This window comes from Corvus brachyrhynchos, unplaced genomic scaffold (assembly GCF_000691975.1).
Source record: "Corvus brachyrhynchos isolate BGI_N302 unplaced genomic scaffold, ASM69197v1 scaffold369, whole genome shotgun sequence".
Lineage (NCBI taxonomy): Eukaryota > Metazoa > Chordata > Aves > Passeriformes > Corvidae > Corvus > Corvus brachyrhynchos.
Window position 1 is genome coordinate 1,351,487 of NW_008246055.1, and position 13,591 is coordinate 1,365,077.

At 46.7% G+C, this 13,591-nt stretch overlaps 1 protein-coding gene across 1 annotated transcript in view; it reads left to right on the plus strand.

The window, feature by feature from the left end:
- LOC103623330 (putative oxidoreductase GLYR1) overlaps nt 1–12,768 on the plus strand; it is a 41,500-nt gene extending 28,732 nt beyond the window's left edge. The window contains 10 exon segments of the mRNA XM_017745724.1: nt 2,141–2,212; nt 3,506–3,588; nt 4,881–4,935; nt 5,458–5,538; nt 7,851–7,946; nt 9,205–9,303; nt 9,773–9,886; nt 10,629–10,678; nt 11,208–11,334; nt 11,857–12,768. Of these exon segments, the coding sequence (XP_017601213.1) occupies nt 2,141–2,212; nt 3,506–3,588; nt 4,881–4,935; nt 5,458–5,538; nt 7,851–7,946; nt 9,205–9,303; nt 9,773–9,886; nt 10,629–10,678; nt 11,208–11,334; nt 11,857–11,898 (819 nt within the window). The 3' untranslated portion in view covers nt 11,899–12,768.
- The last annotated feature ends 823 nt before the right edge of the window (nt 12,769–13,591 follow it).

A 13,591-nucleotide genomic window follows, 5' to 3' on the forward strand; every position in this document is an offset into this window, starting at 1 on the left:
GTCGCGGCGTGGTTCGAAGGCCGCGGTCTCCTCCCGCCTCGCTCACCAGCGGCGCCCGGTTCTCTGCCACCGGCGCCGCTCCTCCGGTGGGCCTGGTGGGGTGGGGTGGCGAGGCCGGGGCCGCCCTGCTCCCAGCACACCGTGAATGTGCCCTTTGACCTTGGTGTGCCGCTGACCGGCCCGGCACATGGCGGGTGCCTGAGCTGCCCTAGTGACCTGGTAGCAGCGGGGACGGCGCAGAGCAGGCGTCACTGCGGCCTCCCCGGGACAGGAGCTCCGAGGAGAGGTGAAATCTCCGCTCTGGAAAAGGGGTTCAGAGATCCATCGGTCTGGGTGGAAAGCAACATAGGAAAACAGATTTTTCTAATGTCCTATGGTTTAGAAGAGTATGACCAGCACTCCCCAAAAATACAACTGTGCAGTGCACAGATGTGCACGAACTTGACTTAGTCCAAAATTAATGGGCAGGGGAAGGGAGGTTTCTTGCTGTGACTAGAGGGAGGAAAGACACCAATGGGGATTTTGAGTAGCAACACCTGCATGGTGCTGGTGGGTTTTGGAGGTACTAAAGGTATGTCCTTCACCCATGGGATCACTGTTCCTTTAGGAACCTGGAGGAGGGCAAGCATTACAGAGTGAAAGAGCTGCAGATCCATCTTCTCCCTGGTGATCAGTGACAGGACCTGAGGGAACAGCATGGAGCTCTGTCAGGAGAGGTTTAGGCTGGACATTTAGAAAAGTGTCTTCACCCAGAGGATGGTCAGGCACTGGAATAGGCTCCCCAGGGCAGTGGTCACAGCACCCTGCCTAACAAAGTTCAAGGAGTGTTTTGACAACACTCTCAAGCACGTGGTGGAATTCCTGCAGCTGTCCTGTGCAGAGCCCACACTTGGACTTGATGATCCTTGTGGGTCCCTTCCAGTTAGGGATGTTCTATGACCAGTATAGTTCCCAGAAACCCAAAACAGGATTAGAGGGTCGAAGTCAGTGGTCCTGCACCCAAACTGCTTTGAAGGATAACAGGGAATCCTGCCTGGCTTTGTTGTGTGTGCCTGCCTTGGATAAATGTTTTCTGAAACAAACCTGATTTAGTCCTACTGTTTGTTGGGATAACTCTTGCATAAGGTGATGACACATCAGTGGGGGGGTTGCGTTCTTCATGGTGAACAGGAACCGTCTAGCAGAGAAACCACAAGCCTGAAGTTCTGAGTTGACCATACCTTTCCTATTTTTCTATGGGCAATCTGCTCAGAACTCTCCCCATGGAAAATTTCTGTTTTCTTACAGGATGACAAGTGGCAATCTTTTCTTTGTCCCATGCTTACTTCTGTTCCCCACTTCTTTGATGATCTGCATGGGGTCTTGTGGTTTAACAGAAACATTAGCTGTGCTTTGAGGGTCTGCTTTGTACAGGCTTCTCTGTGGCAGCAACCGATGGAGGCTCAAGGCAGTGAGTCATCAGATCCAAACTTGTTTGTTACTGAATTTGCCCCAGTGATTGGGAGTCCCCAGCCTGTGCCCCCCCACCCCCTTTTTTTGGTTTGGTTTTAGACTGCTATTGCTTGGGGAGATGCTGGGGGTGGGGGGTGGGGGATGCTCATTTTAGTTTTTGTCTTTGTTTCTCACCACCTAATTAGCAACAAATTTGTCTGCAAGTTGATTCAGTCTTGCCTTTGCCAGGAGTTGGTAATGGATCTCCCTAGCTTTACCTTGGCCCATGATCTTATTTCCTCCCCTGACCCATCAAGGAAGGGGAAGTGAGGGAGGCTGGGTGGGTGTCTGGCAGCCAGGTGAGTCCATCCCAACAGCTTAAAAAGATGCCCCAGTTTTTGAAGCAGCAGGATTTTTACTTTGCTCTGAAATTCACATTCAATTCTAGGTTTTTTGGTACAGTGATTTGTGTAAATGTTGCTTTCTTAAAGACAAGGCAAGAATGAGGACAGTTCATTGGACTGGAGTGGAGATGGGGAGACTGAGGTGTTTCAACAAATCAGGAAGAAATCTTTTGTTCTCCTCCTTTATTTAAATAGCATGGAAACAGCAGTAGACTTAGAACTTAAACAATTTTCTTATGTGTCTGAGAGATTTGCTTCTGGTGTCTGATTTCTAATGATTCCACTGCTATCTTCCCACGACATAGGAAGAAGAATTTAAATGGCTTTTACAAGAAGAGGTCCATGCTGTTTTGAGACAGCTGCAGGATATTTTGAAGGTGAGATTAATTTTATCTGGTTTTTGTGTTGTGGCTTTGTCTGATCTTCTATGTAAGGAATGGTGATAGGTTTCCCCTGGAGGAAAAAATTCTTGGTAGAGGCTGCACAGAAAGGTCATCCATGCATGTCCAGTTCTGTCCCTAGTGCTTGCTTGCCCTCTGCTCTTAAGGACTCCCAGTAAAGCTGATTTCCCCAAGATTGCTCTGTTCTTGATCCTCTGCTAAGAGCTGCTTTGAAAAGGCACATGGAGGCAGCCAGACCTATCTGCCAGGCATTTGCGTGAGATATGAATATTTTCTGGAACAGAGAATCTGGATCTGCCTGTAATTCTGACATGTGCTGGTGGAAGCAAGCACCGTGGCCTTTAGCTGACAGCTGCTACTTGTGCAGTAACTACTAGCATGCACTCTCCTTGTTCATAATCATCCTTTCCTCGACATGCCCACTCCTCTGCTGGTACCTGCCCCTTTCAGAGGCCTAATGTGTTGAGCTCAAGTAGATGGGCAACACTTTTCTGACCTTTCTCCAGCCCGAGCATGCGTTGCAGGGTCGACTCTTTCCAAGCAGACAGTGGGGATCTGGCCAAAGGGACTTGGCGTGCACTGAGAATGCACCATGTGTCTGCTGGGTCAGTGTTCAACAGGCCCAGCCCCTTAACACTCTGTGGTTTTGGGAGGTTATAGTGTGATGGAAGAGCAGGGCCAAAAATGTGGAGGTGAGGGGCACGTGCCAGAGGAGGTAAGAGTGCCGTAGTGCTGACTCAGATCCCCAGGACTGGAGTCAGTAGCAGGTGACAATAGACAACACCTGTGTATATAGTACCCACTTTGAAGAATTTATTATAGTTTTAAGGGTGAACTGTGTAAAGGGCAGTCACCAGCTAGGATAACCAGGTGGCGGGGTGGTTTTCACTCCAGACTTCCTTCATGTGTAAGGACCAGCTGTGATAAGGGGCAGCACCATGGTGCCTGACGTTGTGCAGAGCTGAGCTATTGGGTGCTGCTCCTTCTGTGGGCAGCTGGGGGATCCTGCTGGCACTGCCCAGCTCCAGGGTGTGGGATTTCCAAATGCCTTTCACTGTAGGTTGCATGCGCTGAGCCTTCTCCTGGGCTGCACTGGTCCTGCAGTAGGACGAAATCCAAGTGCTCTGCTTGGTGGACTTCAGGAGGCTGGCAGAGGTGACTGCTACATATTCAGCCACTTGCTGGTGTCCACATTATCTTTGTTCCTGGCTCACGGTGTGCTGGGCCCAGGCAGATGCTCCAGCACTCACTGTGTCCTCTCTTGGGCAGGAGGCCTCCCACCGCTTTGCCCTGCCCACCAGTGGCTCAGGAAGAGCTGTCAAGCAGGAGAACTTTGTACTAAGCACGTCAGGGTAAGTGGTGGTGGTCAGCGGGTCACTTCCCTCTGCAGCAAAGGGTGCAGGTCCTGGAGGATCTGTGGTGAAGGGCTTTGCAGAAGCCCTGGTGTAGTGGGTTTTCTTTAATAGGAGATTTTGCCTTGAGGAAAACAAACTAACTCTCATGGGAGGTGAAGGTAACAGTCTGTAGCTGTGTTCCAGGGCTGCCTGAGCCAGCCTTCTGCCATTTTCTGCTGACACCTATAACGTAGTCACTGATTCCTGACCATATGCTCATGTGTTACCTCAGTGCTGTGGGCAGTTTGCCAAGGGGCGTTTTTCTGATTATGACACAGGGAGTTGCAGTTACAAGACCTGAACTCTACCCTTGGCTCAGTTTCTGACCCTGACTGTGGAGAAATCTTAACCTTTGTCCTAATCTTCCTAAAATAACAATAGTAAATCTCCTTCACACAAAGCAAACTGAGGCTTTTGCAGAAGGTGCTATAGACGAGCAGTTCTTCTGAAATTGATATCCATTTTTTGATCTTCAGTGTGTCCCTTGGACTCAGTAGCTGCTGTGGCAGAGGCCACAAGCTTGTCACAAAGCAGTTCACCTTAGTCCTTAGGAATGTCACAGCATTGCAAAGAATCATGCAGTAATTCTGTACTAAGTTTGAAGGTTGTCTTCTTCAGATCTTAGTTAAACTTAATTTAGTTTTCATTTGTTGTTGTTGTTGTAAGGTGGATCTTGCAGTGTTGATCTGAAAAGTAAGTTGATCTGAAAATGTAGGATATAGCCCAACCAGGTGCTTCAGTCTTCTTCTCACACTTCATTGTAGATGTGAGTCATCTTGCAGGACCTTTCAAAGGGTTTGGGGTGTGGGTTTTTTATTTATTTAAGGTTGTGGGGTTTTACTTATTTAGGGTCTTTTTTCTTGGAATGGGGTGTTGTTTGTAGCTTTCAACTCTTGTAGGAATCACCTAACACTCCAGTGTCAGTAATTAATTTATTGTCTTGTGCTTGTGCCTGCTAGAGCTGTTTGTAACAGCAACCAAATTGTTGACAGGTGATAAAAGGAATAAGAATGGGATCAGAAATGAAGGTAATGTTTTAGGCAGAGCAGTTAGGGTGAGGTGGCCCATAAAGAATACAACAGGAATTGACCACAGGCCAAGAACTGGGGACTTGAAAGTGTGTGTAGTGTTCAGTCCCTGGGCAGGAGGAACCGTGCTGGCTACACAGGATGAGGAGGGGAGGTGTTAGGTCGGCAGTTGATAGGTGCCTCTTGTGACATATGTTGCCCAGATGTTTCCTCTCATTCCAGCACAGACCAGGTGAAAGGTGTGATGACGCTGCAGGGAGATGCACTGTGTCAAGCTGTGAGTACTTGCCACACTTCTTGCTTTGTACTACAAGGGGTGGGTGTTGTCCTTATCACCCTTTCATCACCTCAGGGAGGGAGGTTACCCTGTTTATGTGTTACCTATGATCAGTGTTCTTTGTCAGTCCTCCCTAATTGGCCTCAATGTTTCAGCAACCATTGAAATTTGTCAAGATCCAGCATCTGACACCCCCTCCTACCACCACCACATGGTGGTGAGTGCTGGAGTCAACTTCCATGGGGATTCCTTGCCTTTACCACCTTCGATGTGTAATAACAAGTTTCCTTGGGGGCCTTCTGGGCTGAGGTCATGTGTCCTGCCTGTATCCCAATTCACTCAGTGCCTTTCAACCTATTCTTTGTATTAATATCATCCTGTGCGAGCACTGAGATTCTGGCTTTGCTGGGGCTGCAGAAGGCAGTTTGCCAAGATGGTCTGGGAGAATGGAATATGACTGCCAGCCCCCATCTTCTGCATATAGGCATTTCTTACTCTCATGTGTTCGTTTCTTTCTTCAAGGATGTTAATCTGAAAATGCCCAGAAACAATCAGCTCCTGCATTTTGCTTTCCGGGAAGACAAGCAGTGGAAATTGCAGCAGGTACCTGTTGGCTTTAGATGCCTGCCCGTCCATAGCCTCAGTGCTCTCTGAGCAGTAACTTTAGTCCTTTGAGAGAGACCTGTTATGTCCATTCCACATGAGCTACAGTGGTAAAAGCTAAGGAGGAAGCAGGTGCAATTAAAATCAGTTAAATTCAGTTGGGGTTCCTGGGTGGGCTCCTTCCAGACACGCCAGTTGATCTGAAGGCTGGCTGCTAGCAATCATGCTCCGTTAAAGGAGTGCCTGAGGTGCCTGTGCTGGACTGTCCCATGTCATCCCAGGCTAGCAGGGCAAAGAGCAGCTTCAGGGGCTTTGAGTAGCTTGTTCTCATTCTCTTGCAGATGCATTTGTTTACACTGAGAACAAATTACTGTGTTCCAGTAGTATGTCTGAGTTCCCTCAGGTAAGGAGTTAAAAGGATGCAGCTATCCAGAACCAGAATCTCTTTCCCATCATTTTGCTGGGAGATAACCTGATTTCAGGACCTGACCTAGCGTCTGAAGACATGGTTTGCCTCAATTCCTTTGTCACAGCTGAGTAGGTTGAAGGGAGATGTATTCAATGTACTTCCCTGTGCCGTAGCTCAGGTTTTTCTAGTTGATGAGTGCATTTGGCATTGAGTGCAGTTCCTAATGCCTGCTTTAGCAGTGAAAGCTCTACCTAGTAACTTTGTAGAAATCTAGAAAATTGTATACTTGGACACTAATGCCAAACTTGACTGAGTTTGTTTATGCCTTGCAACAAAGCAAGGAAGTTTTTGTGACAACACTCAGCAGTGCCTCTGCTTTTGTGGCTGTTTTGTACTGCTGCCTGGTTGACAGACTTCTACCAGCTTTTATGGAAAACACTTCCCTTTATTTACTTGCATTATGTGTTCTAACGTCGTTCAGATATGGAGTGTGAGTGCCTAAAGGAATGAGTGCAGAAGCATTTAAAGTGGTTATATGGTGATCTTTGGCCTGTCTAAATTAAAAATTAGCATCTCAAAGGATCACAATTGTCTTCCCTTAGTGAGTGATGTCAGCTGGAGTTTTGTTTCTCTGTACAAAGTGAAGTCATGGATAAGAAGTTGTAGCATAGGCACGTTTTTGAGGAACACAAGTGCAGGCACATAAATGTTGAGGAAGTTGATTAGAAAACAGAGCAAAATCAAGCAGGAATATGAATGAAGCAAATCATAACAGCAGGGTTGGCACTGCTTGGTTGGGTAACGCTGCCAGGAACAGTTTTGCTTGCTCAGAAGCCTCTGGGAGATGTGAAGACTGGAGGTGATGATGTTTGGAGATGCCCAAGTACCTGCAGAGTCTTTCTGCAGTCTGACACTGGGCTTATCATTCTCACTCCTCTCTGTAGCCTCCAGTGCAAGAGCTTTCTAAAAGCAAGGTTGTTCCGTGTTCCCTGAGCTCTGCATTAGAAGGAATTGGAGCCAGATCTATGCCAGGGAGGCTTCTACAAGGATGTAGAGCTGGGAGCTGCGATTGCTGGAGGGCACTGTAGATATATCAAACTACAAATACCCCAAGCTGTGTTGCCTGTCTCCCTCCCAGCAGACACTTCTCATACAAGCTTCTCTGCGTAGCTCTTCCATTTGCACCCTCTGATTTACTCCTTGGGCTTGTTTTTCAATTTTTGTGCTGCTGCCTGAAATTGAACAGAAGTCAGTTTCTCCCAGGGCTATTGTCTTCCTCTGGTTTGTCCTTGCTTCTGTGAAAGCAAGGATACACCTATCAACCTTGCTTTGATAACTGTGTTCCTCCTGCTTGAGAGGAATTTGAGCCAGCTGTGTCCTGAGTCTGGTCCGGTCCCACACAATGGCACAGCTTCTTGATGCTGGAGATAACTCTCAATCCCAACAATTTTACTTTAAAAGGACTCTGGGATACTGCCAGAGACACTGTATTAGAAGTCAGTGCTTGCTGCTCATTGATGTCATTGGTTTTAGCTCTAATAGGATGGAATCATGGTGGTAGAACTGACTGCTGTATGCCATTAGCAGTGAGAATTTCTACCAAGCAGTCATGGTCAGAGCACTCCCAGGATGAGAGTGCCTGATTCAACAATATTTGTACTGACAATCCATGTTGTAGCTGTCAGACTGTTCTGCATCTCCAGTCCGTGAGTGGAGAACCCAGTAATGCTTCTGGGCAGCAGTGGCAGGTTTGTGTTAGAGTATGTCTGACATTTAGACATGGCATTAACATTTGAGAAGACACCATTCTTAAAGTCAGTGAGATAACTGGGGAAACCTTTACTTTCCAGCATGTGTTATTATGGAGTGTTTCTTTCATAGGACTGCATTTGTACCTTTGCAGATCCAGGATGCTAGAAACCATGTGAACCAAGCCATTTACCTGCTTATGAACAGAGATGTGAATTACCAGTTCAAAACAGGGTTGGAAGTGCTCAAGGTGAGGAGAAAGCCCCTGCTGCATGGGTAGAAACATGCATTTTTTCCCCTCCGTTTGTGTTTTAAACACAGTTAATGCACATTACTGCCTTAGGGGAAACAGACTTCACAGCTGTACCTGTATATACCCATGTCAAGAAGTATCCATGTGACCTCATATTTTATATGAATCTGTACTAGTTTAGCATTAGTAACAGGGCTGTACACCCTGGTGAACAATAATCTGAGCAGTTGGTGCCCTGTTACTCACCAGTGATAATCTGGGAGGATCTTCCTTGATCTTCTGTGGATAATGCTGTTACATAATTTATGCTCTTTGTTGATCGGTGCTGCTGGCGAGAGAGCAGCAGTGAGGCAGCCATCAGCAAACAAAAGATGACAGTACTTGTGATTATCTGAAAGTGACTTCTCTCTTGCCAGTAGTATTTGCTGGGGTCTAATACAGAGTACCTGCTGCTGCATGGCAGTGAAGCCCAACCTTTTGCTTGGAAATGCTCTCTGAAGGCACCAGAATTTTGGCTTGTTCATTAGAATCCATCACAACATCAAACATGAGAAAACTATACTTTTTTAGTTTCCATATGGGCAAGGGCTGCTCATAGGAAGAAGCTAGGTAATAAAACTATTTCCTTTTACTTTCAGGTGGAAGTAGGGGGAGATATTAGTCATAATACAAAGTGCCTTCATCTTAGCAGTCATGAGCTCTATAGCAGACATATGTTGCTTCCCCCTTTTTTTCTGGAAGAGGAAGTCTGCCTGAATAGAGCCTTTGAACTGTGGTTTCCGGCAGGATAGACCTCACAATGAGCTGGTTCTTTTTTCTACTGCCTTGCTCATAGCTGGTTATGAACAGGGGGAGCCCATTCAGCAGTTGTACCTGTGATGTGGGAGTGGGAAGACCAAGAATGCAGCTTGTCATTTTTTCCTTAATGCCTGTTCTTCTGAAGAGCTGATGCTTCTGTGGCATCAGTAATTGATCTTATGTTGCCTTGGTATTCTTGTCATGAATAGCTGTTCTCTCATCAGTCACAGGTATTGAACACTCCTGACCTGTCTCATAAGTCTCTGATAGTGGTACCAGTTAAACTGCATTTATGTGGGAGCCACCCCTTCCCAATAAGTTCCTGAATTCTTGGAAGGGTGAAGGGTGGTGGCGGTTGTTGTTTTAGCGCTTGCAGAAGGCTGTAGGATTCTGCAGCACAGTGTCCAGAGCTGTCCAGGAATCACACTCAGCAGTGGTTCTGTACATTATCTTGTAGCTTATGGATGCTGTGATGTTGCAGCTCTCCAGAGCCCGAAATCGGCTGACCACTCCTGCCACTCTGACACTACCAGAAATTGCCTCCAGTGGTCTCACAGTAAGTATGTGGTGGTCTAGATCTCTATACAGGTCCAGCAGCCTGAACAGTTTGGGTACTGGGCTGCATCCTGGTGAAAGTGGGTTTCTGAAGTATCTCCTGTGGCAGAACTGAAGCAAGGGCAAATCCTGAGTGGTTTTGGCTGCTTTGTGTCTTCCTGTGGGAATGCAGGTGACTTGAGCATGAGGGCTCTGGTAATTAAGTTCTGTTCTCTGCCCAAGAGTCTTGTCCAGGGATGATTTGCCCTTGTGAACACTGCTCCATCCTCTGTTGTCACTGTCATGCACATACCATTTGATCAAGGGCAGCAGGAGCAACAACCATTGCCTGCAGCTTCTGAGTCTTTGTTTCTCTCCTAATGTTTTTTTTGCCATGGGGTAATTGTAGTGTGGCTTGGGAAAAGGGAATGATTTCCCAGCATTAGAAATTATGATCTTTCCACTGACAAAGAAACTAATTTTCTTGCCAGAAAATGTTCACCCCTACGCTGCCTCCAGACATCCTTGTGAATTTCTATATTAACCTGAACAAGCTGTGCCTCACTGTCTACCAGCTCCATGTGCTGCAGCCCAGCACAACCAAGGTGATGCCTGCTATCTCCTGAGCCTTGTTTAGTTTCCTCTCTTTGCATCCCACTGTGAGGAGGAGATTGCACTGCTACCTGGTGCAATGTTAGTTCATAAGATAATGCAGGAATGAGTTCAGCTGGTGCTAAGTGTCTGTGTTTAGGTCTGCTGCACACAAAGCACTGGCTCTAAATCTGGTTTGGGGCATGGCTGCTTAGCCCAGAAGAACATACCAGTGCTCTGGAGTAAGCCATTTTTTACCAAATATTTTAAATATAGTTTGATAATTCTTTGTAATTTTGAAAGGGCGTAATTATATTAATTCAGTTTACATCAAAGTAGCATCTTGGGTTTCCTGAATGGAGTTTTGATGGATACTTTTCTGCTTCACCTGTTGCATGGGTCAACTTGATGTCCTGTAAAAAGAGCATTCAACTCTTAAGCTTTATGACGTGCAGTCCTTCCATAAGGAAGATTTTCCTAAAAATCTGTATTTTGTTTTTCTTCTGGATCTTCTCATCTTATTTCTGTAGTGATAAAATTTGTAGCTACATTTAACTTAGCCAGTGTGTAAAATTTCTTTCATTGAAGGAGCAGGAAGGGTTCTAACAAGAGGGATTCCATATTGATGGAGTGTCCAGGCAAATAGAGTGTGGGTGTTTCTTGATGTCAGGCTACTGAAAGTGTAAACCTCAAATGTCTTTCTTCTAAGTAGTTTGTTTACTGCCTCAAAATCCTAATGATCTTTTCCTTCTCTAGAACTTCAAGCCTGCTGGAGGGTCTGTTTTGCACAACCCTGGGGCCATGTTGTAAGTACAGTCACTACAAGGGTAGTGTAGCTGGGTAACAGGTGTTGGTATGTCTTGAGGGTGAAATCCAGACAGCTGTGTGCAGTTTCCATTGTAGCATCTCTGAAGTGGAGAAGCTGGACTGAGTCATTTGCTGTGCCTGTGAATGCTCTCCTGTGTCTCTTTAATTACTCGGTCCTAAAGGCTGAAAGATGTGAATTTCCAGGATTCAGCCCATCTATACAGTGTTTATCTAGAGTTTATCTAGAGATGAGAGTTTACAACCAAAATGAGTGTTTGGTTATTGGCATTGCCATCTGCATTCCCTGCCTCTGTGCCTGTCTGGAATGAGGTGAAGTTCCTACCTTCACCCTTTAGCTTAACTCTAAATCTGGTCAGAGGTGGTCTGAGTGTTTGCATTCTGTAACTTTGCCAGGTGCTGATTTAAATGTGATAGAAATCATCATAATCTCTCCCATGGGAAGGTAGGACAGTTGAGTTGTGTTCTATGCTGTTGTGTGTGAAGCTGTGCTCTTTTCCCCCCCTCCAGTGAGTTTGGCAGCCAGCGATATGAAGTCAGCCATGTCCATAAAGTGGAATGTGTTGTCCCGTGGTTAAATGATGCCCTTGTCTTCTTCACAGTTTCACTGCAGCTTTGCCAGCAACTGAAGGACAAGGTAATGGCCTTGGAAAAGGGGCTTTGTTTTCAACTCTGGATTTTGAGAGGACCTCGGATCTGATGTGATGTTATTCTGTTCAACTTGATGAAAACAAGAGATGAGTCAATGTTCTGGAGCCAGGGAGCTGGCTGGCACTGCCTAGCAGACAGCCATAGGATAAGTATAGTGGTGTGGCAGATGTCTGCTGAGCTGGTGACTAGATGGAAAGGACCAAGTAGACACTTCTGTGTTCTCAGTCATGAGGTGGATGAGAGGAAACACCAAGTACTAGAGAGGAGTAACCTAGATTCCAGTAGATCAGTGCTCAGTTCCAGCTCTGCAACTGGCCTGGCTGCCACCTTGAGCAAGTGACTTTGTGCTCCTTGAGTGACACCAGCAGCAGCAAACCTGCCCTTCAGTAGTGCTGTGCTGAAGTGTATAATGCTGTGAAGCTCAGTCCTCCCTCACACATTTTGTGCTCTTTTTTTTTTGTGGTCCAAGGGGTATAGGAACTTAACTGCTTTTCTTCTTGCTTTCCAGATCTCCGTTTTCTCCAGTTACTGGAACTACAGGCCATATTAATTCTCTGTGGAATGGTCTAAGCCTTTACAGTACTTCCAGTGTTTCTCTCTTTGTTCTCTCATGCCATCTGAGTCCAGGTCAGCCTGAGGAATGCTGGGGTTCACTGCCAGATGCCCTCCACAGGGCAGGGTCAATGTACCCAGAGACACAGCTTTAGTAGCCTTGTCTGGAATTGCTGCATAAGCAGGGCACCAAGTAGTGCTGGGTGGTTGGCAGGAGCTTCCACTGGTCCCTCTTGTGCATTGTGTGGCTCATGCTTCCCAAGGGCCTGGTGAGTTACACAGGTCTGTTAAAAAGGATGGGTGCTCTGGACCACCCTCACTAACTAGATCTGTGCATTGTGCTGTAACTAACTCCTGGACTGTGAAGTAGCTGGAAGGGGGAAAAACTTAACACACCTCTTAATAGGTAGGGCATGTTGCTCCATGTAGTGAAATATGTTTCTGTTATCTGGTCCAGCTGTGCTTATGACTAACCCTGAGTGACTCCCTCCCCTGGCTGTTCTGTCCATCCCCATGTTACTGATTCCCCTTTGGGGATTCTCTTACTTTCTGCTGTTTGAATTCTTTTTCCCCCCATCCAGCATCAATGTGATAATTATTTTTTTCCTAAGCCCTAGTTGGGCCGATTGGTCTTTTCCAGGTTTAGTATCTTGTTTTCACTGCCAGCCTTTGGAGTTGCCTTGGTGTACCTTGTGCAGTCTTTCATCTTGTCATTAAACACAAAGTGAGTACCCCGTTGCTACTATGATTTGCTGCCTATGGATGCTACAACGTGTAACTCATCCCTTTAGCCACTGATAACTGAAATAAAGACCCTCAGACCTGCAATGCTCATGTGGGCTGTGAAAGAATGAGTATCTAAGATCCTGTGCTCTCTCACAAGTGAGTGGCTGTTCTTGGTTATGCATGCTTTTTTTTATGTCTTTTGCTTTACTGGGGGAGGACAGTAGTGGTTTCTGGGGGCACAGCTGAGCAGCTCTTCAAAGGCTGGGCCTGTTTGCATAGCCTCAGCCCAATGCTCATCTGATACTTGAGCACTACCTGAAGTAGTTTTCCAAACGTGCCTTGACAGTCATGTTTTGGAAGAGGCTGTAGGCACTCAGACTGGGTTGGGTTAGCTCATGGAGTCATTCAGAACATCTCTGGCAGAGTGGGAAGTCTCCAGGTCCCCATTTAGTGTCTTCTCAGGAAGCTGCCACCTACCCACGTGGCTCTGTTGCCCTTGGAAGTCTTTTGCAACTTTCTCAGCAACAACAGCAACTTTACCTTTTTGTGAACAGGTGTGTTTAAATGCTCCCGAGTTTCACTTCGTTCTGAATAGCCTCAAGGAACAGTGAAAGGGACAGCTGCTCTTACAGGAAGGATGATGGAGAGCATGGGCAGCCGGGTTCCTCTCCCACATCTGCTACTTTGAGCTAGCAGGGGCAGAGGCAATGTGATGGAAGAAGTAGAAATTCCCAGGGATGAGATCCCAATCAGTGGCAAAGTTGGGGCTCAGGAGACCTGGTTTTGCTAGTAAGGGTTTGCTAAGGGATTGGCCGGAAGAACCGTTCCAAATGCATAGCTGTTGGGGTTGACAAAAAGCCCCACACAGAGCCCTAGTAGTGGCAGGCAGCATATCATGCATGCCAGGCATGCTGTGGGCCAGTACAGCCAAGCTCCTCTGGCAAGGAAAGGTCAAGAAAGGCAGT